General features: G+C 40.5%; 1 protein-coding gene across 1 annotated transcript in view; it reads right to left on the bottom strand.

Moving 5' to 3' along the window:
• Positions 1–2537: 2537 nt before the first annotated feature.
• trps1 (trichorhinophalangeal syndrome I) overlaps positions 2538–6000 on the bottom strand; it is a 90700-nt gene continuing 87237 nt past the window's right edge. Inside the window, exon 10 of the mRNA XM_070846693.1 lies at positions 2538–4757. Within this exon, the coding sequence (XP_070702794.1) occupies positions 3144–4757 (1614 nt within the window). The 3' untranslated portion in view covers positions 2538–3143. The remainder of the gene's footprint in view (positions 4758–6000) is intronic.

Genomic DNA, 6000 nt, shown 5'->3' with positions numbered 1-6000 from the left:
GCATGATCAATTATTTAAAAGATAAGAAAATCAGTATTGCCTCAACATTCAGAGTGCACAAGGTCGTCCTGTCTAAAAGAATGCTTTAAGGTTTAACGTAACTACTAGAGGTATTAATCTGCAACCAGTACACCACAACACACTGACTGCGCTGGCTTAAAGTTCTTATTTCATTTTGTAAAGTTCTCAACAGAGTACAGAACTTGTCTGATTTTGTATTTGTTGCCTTGGTGTCTTAAAATTTCTGCAGAAAGAAAACTCATCTCACAGTTGGTTTTAAGCAATAATGAAATTTGACCATTTGCCGGCAAACTGTGACTTAACCCCAAGAAAACGCATCAAAACCTCGAAATGATAAACTTCACCTTTACCATGATATGGGTCAGTTTCCACCGTCAAATGAACCAAACAAACAGTAGAGAACAGCTTCTTGGTAAAGTCTTATCAGACAAAAGTTACACAGGCATATGTCTCAACATTTATACAAAGTCGTGTACATACATGCAAAAATTAAAGATGGCTAACTTGTGATTGACAGGTAGCATAGCAACCATTGCTATTGTTCAAAAGCACATGTGGGTCTTTCTTGTGGGCTCAAAATCCCAAGTGTGAAAAGGTATCTGACTAAACCGTGAGCTTAGCTGAAATCAAGTATCATAATGGATGACTCTGATAAACTGGTGCATGGGAATCAGTAAAGCAGTCCGTTTGCTCAACTTCTGCCTGACATAACTTACGTAACTTTTTGACACGGACAAACATACCTATTAGAAAAACTGTACAAGTTACCAGGCACTGGGCGGAATATTTTTCATTCGTGTATTTTGGATAAGCATAGAAAAATATCTTTTTTCTGTCTTTTATTTTCTATGGGCCTATATCATTTTCTTCCAGGGAGTCCCATGGTGATTTTTTTTTTGTTTTCTAGCAACTAAGGCAGCAAGGCTGGAAAACTGATTCTCTCTTTACAAAAATAAACAAGATGGCCACCGTGTTGTTTCATTCTGAAGAATCAAGGACCTGACTGGCATGACTCTCTCAATGACAATAATAAACCATGCAAAAAATGCTAAATTTGGTTTAATGAGAGGCTCCGTCATAGATTCAAATGGGTCTTTCCTTTAATTGTGTTTAAAAGACTGATTTACCCAAAAGTGGGTAATGAATGGAAGAAAAGTGGGGTGAATGAATTGAATTGGAGTTGAAAGCAACGTGATTGTTTTACTTCATTGTTTTATAAAATTTTACTTTACAATGTCATCTTGTGTTTGTTCAGTATCATTTAGGTCTAACATGTAACAGTTCCCATCCATAGAAAAGGCAACTTATTTTGCAGATTTTATAAGATGCTAACATGCTACATAGAGGTAACCTACCAAACTCTCAGAAATATGAGAAAGGCTGAATAAAACACTGTAGGCAAGAAGCTCTGTAAACTCAATACAGAGCAAAAGTTTATACAGTTAACCCAAATAATTGATCCTTATGATAAAATTTAGGGTTCATCGCCCTAAGTTCCTAAGTCTCTCTCTATGTAACCTAACAAAATGTGAAAGACATACAGAAAAAAATGTTACATACCAAGACAATTTTGACCTAGAACATAAAGAACACGATAAGAACATATATAAGAGAACATAAGAGAACATTATGCAACATGCTAAAACCATTAGACCATTTAACATGTAAAAATGATGTGTCACATGCTATGAAACAGGTGGGTTGGTGTGCAACACGTGTGACCCCTGAGGACTGAAAAACCAAGCGCAAGCCTTCATTATTTTACATCATCGTTTGGGGACGGAAACATCCTTTGATCCTTACACACAAACGTAATTACACAAATGCACACATACACACAACCCCCTATTTTGCTGTACCATTTCTGTTAGACGGCTTCTATCAATGTAACAAGTCTCCATAAGAACAAACAGTCCAAAAATAAGAGAAAAAACTCAAATAGACTAATTTTTATAGTACCATTTCCTGCAAGAAAGCATTATTTGCCTTTACAAAATAACATATTATATAGGAAAGTGTAGCAAATTGCATGTTTTGTATTATAACATCATCATAATTATTATTACCATTATTATTATTAATATAAATGTTAAGCAGGTTAATAGATGGTTGTTTTATTAGGCAGGCAGCCAGGCACGTAGCTAGTATCATGGCACGGAGGAAGGTAGAAAGTAATGTCACTTGGTTCGATCCAAATGGATGAAGAGAACACTTCGGTCCGGAATTACTCCGGTTTTACCAGTTACAACTGGTTTTAATCAGTTTGAAAAGTCAGCATCCCAACAAGTCTCCCATGTCGGGCCACTTTGCAGCCGTGGTGATTTTGTCAGTTTCAGAAACAACAGGGCACATGTGAAGGAAACAATCTGATCCTTTTGTACCAAAGAAAAACACCAGCTGGGCTGCAGCCTAGAATAAACTGGCTGACCTCTGACCAGCTTCAAAGAGTCAAAATAAATTTTGGTTTTGGATCCATTTGCGCAGCGGTGAAACAGTCAAGAACATGCGCTGGACCAGAACAAAGTAGTTCTCACCAGATCAGATCTGGTTGTACCGAGATAAAACAGTCAGAACGATGCATCAGACTAGTTTGGACCAGCTCAGGGTTCTGATTAGCATGGCGCACAACAGACCAGCTCAGTTCAATTCAGTTTAAGTGTTTTGCTTCTAGCATTTTTTTTTTTTTTTTTGCTCTGCTGTGAGGTGGCTGTGCAAGTGCTGAGCTCCTCCAGCTCATCCTAAATGAGACCAGTCCAACTTTCGGTGAAGCTTCCAATCCTCTTATTTGGAAAGCACATGAAGTGGCTGTTTATTAAAGGTGATTTCAGCTGCATGCCCGGACTGTAGTTGAATACTTGCCACAGAGCTGTCAAGTGACCGTCACTCAACACAAGATTCAGGCTATTTCTCCAGACTGTCCCTGCAGCAGTTCAGCGGGATCCTACAATGATTTTTGACCATTTGACAGCTGAGTGCTTCCAGCATAAGGATGTGTTCCATTTAGTGCCCAGGATAGGCCCATTTTGACATGAGCTAGCCTCCGGGAACGTGGAGGCGTACAGCTTATTCATCCAATAAAATGCATTCTTAAAGGTTTGTGTGAGTCAAAGGCATGAGATTAATTACTCTGTGTTGTCATCTAAATTTTCAGATTCAGCAACAGGTGCAACATCTGTGGTTTTTGTGATGTCATCACTATCATCTGACACCATCTTAATTCCCAATTCCTGTTTTTCCACGTCATGACCGTCTTCTTCGACCTCCTTTTCAACTCCTGTTTCATTGTCTGTGGCATCATTACCTGTTATTTCTTTTACTTGGTTGTCATGACAAACTCTTTTGACATCATTGCTTTCATCTGTGATCTCGCTACGATCATCTTCTGCGTTTTCCTCTGGCGTCACACTATGACACTCGCGCTCCGACACTAGTGTGACACTCTGAATTATGCCATCTTCTATGTGACCCTTGTTTTGTGATGTTTTGTCTGTGTACCTGTGTAAGCCCCTCTGTATGTGTGTGGTGAAATCATAGCGATCCACACACATGTGGAGGCAAAAACTGCATTGGTATGGTCCCTGATCACCATGGCAACTCATGTGCAGGGCATACATGACCTCATCTAGGAAGTAGATCCCACAGTGGATGCAACGGTTGGTCAGGTCATCCTGCGTGGCCACTTCCACCATTGCGCGATTTGATGGGACACTTGATCGACTTTTTGTCAAATGGTCCCTTTCTTCCTTTCCTATTTCCCCCCTCTGGCTCCTTCCTTCGTCTGTCCTGTCCTCCTCCTCTTTCTCTCCTTTCCAGTTCTCTCTCAGCCTCTCAGCTTGTGGTGACTCTTGCCTTCTTCTCTCTGCACCATTTGTGGACATGTGTGCATTCGGAGCACTTGTATCTCTCTGTCTTATTGCAAGATCCAAAGGAGCATCGTTTTCTAATGATGATGAGGAGGTGGTTTGGGAATGAAGAGGAGGAGGAGGATAGTGAGGAGGAGCTGGAGGAGGGGGAAGAGGAGAGTAGGGGGAGGCACAGTAAGGCACTGTGTAGCTTTGCTGATGATGCTGTACTGGAGACACCATTGCACCAAGATAATGAGCGTTATTTCCGAGACTACCGGGGCTGCTTAGATTACTGATGCTACCAGGAACCCCAGAGGCGGCTGCCATCTTATACTTGGTCCAGAATCTGAGCCAATCTGACTCAGGGGTCAAATCAGGTGAGAGGGTTAATGGTAGGGGTAAGGAGAAAAGGGGATACTGATACTTTTCAATGGGTGAACCAGGAGGTGAATAACTAGACGGTTTGGATGGACGCATGTATTTTTCAATCGGACTCCCTCTTTCTGATCCCCCTCCTCCTTTACCTCCCTCTACTTTTGATATAATCCCTCCCTCAGTGATGCCCCCGTTGCCCTCAGCCACCAATGAGGAGGGAGGGTGTGAAGGGAGGAGCAGAGGGGGCATGCGTCGGTGGATTTCCAATGTTTGATTGGCTAGGAAGGCTTGCGTGGATCGGGGTGAGCGTGAGCGAGGGGAAGGCTGCTGGTTTTTGATTGATGCACAGCTTCTGTCTGACTCCTCCCCATTCATACGCTCCTCGCTGGCGATGCGTTGTTGCTTGGGGGTGGGGGTTTCTGATGACAGCGAATCAGGGTTGAGACGTTTACGGGTTCGACGTCTGATAATTTGTTCACCGTTGTTCTGCTTGATGATGTTTAGAGGTCTGGGTGTCTACAAGATAAAAGAAACAAAGAAAAATATCAAGGAAAAAAAGGAAAAGGTTAGTGAACAGTTAATGATAAATGTGATAATCATACATTTTCCTGTTACAACAAGTTAACATCACTGACATGGATTTTCCCAACTTATTTAAGGTTCCTTATCTGACCTGACTAATGTCAAGCTTTGTAGTAACCTTGCAAAACACACATTTTAACAGTTGAGTCAATACAACATATTTATTTGAGCTTGTGACCAATAAATAGTCTGAACAGAAAGCCATTGGCTATTTAGTGAGATCCTCGTAAGATGGTGGCACTATGGCTGACTATTTCTCAGTTCTGAATTCTGTTTCTGAATTCAAAGTTGGATTGCTAGAAATGGTAGAGCTAAGTTTTAAAAGTTTCAATTCAAATGGACTTGATTTAAATGTAAAACCCCTCCGGACTGTGGTTTTTGCCCTTACCACAAGGGGGAGTGCTTACATGCGACTTTATTGATCTCTCATCTTATGTCTTACTATCATCAAGTAATCTAAAAGTCTAGGAATATAGCAAACAACAACACAAAAGCACTTAAGTGCAATGAAAAGCGGAAACAGGCTTTAAGAGCACACAAGAAAGTCAGTGTTTGGGTTAAAAGGTACGAGTCAAGCAGAGTTACTAAGAATAAAAACTGCTCAACATCCACAACACAATTTCTGAAGCCCTCCTCATTTATTCAGTTCTCCACTTGGACTGATTAAAAACTTCAAAATAAAACTTTTTGATGTTTCACTTTACAATTTAAAGTGTCTTTGAAAGTGTCTCCACTTACTTACTTACTACCCGTCGATTATTGAAGACACCCCTCTCTAAATACACATTACGAATAGTGACCTCAACACATTAACTGAAAAAGTCACATTCAGCTGTCATGAAAAGAAGAGCCTTTCAAGGATAACAAAAAAAAGTTCATGTATTATATTTAACAAAACCATGCAGGTCCAATTGATTATTACCTTGTGGAATAATTTGGAGTCTTATTGCGTACGAGCAGTGTGTGTAATGCCTGTATTTGTTTGGAAATTCCATGCTGTGTCTGTATGTGTGTAGGTGATGTAGGGCTTCTGACATGCATTGTGGCAGATGAAAACCAATCACAAAAACATGCATAGAGAAGGACCAAGCAAGAAGAGATAGATAGTAAGAAAAAAATGATGAGGGAACGTGGATGAATAAAAGAGGTGTTCATGTGGATGAAAAACAAAAACATA

The sequence above is a fragment of the Pempheris klunzingeri genome, chromosome 16 (assembly GCF_042242105.1).
Source record: "Pempheris klunzingeri isolate RE-2024b chromosome 16, fPemKlu1.hap1, whole genome shotgun sequence".
Classification (NCBI taxonomy): domain Eukaryota; kingdom Metazoa; phylum Chordata; class Actinopteri; order Acropomatiformes; family Pempheridae; genus Pempheris; species Pempheris klunzingeri.
Note: the sequence above shows the minus strand (reverse complement) of the source record. Positions and strands in the feature narration are given on the sequence as shown.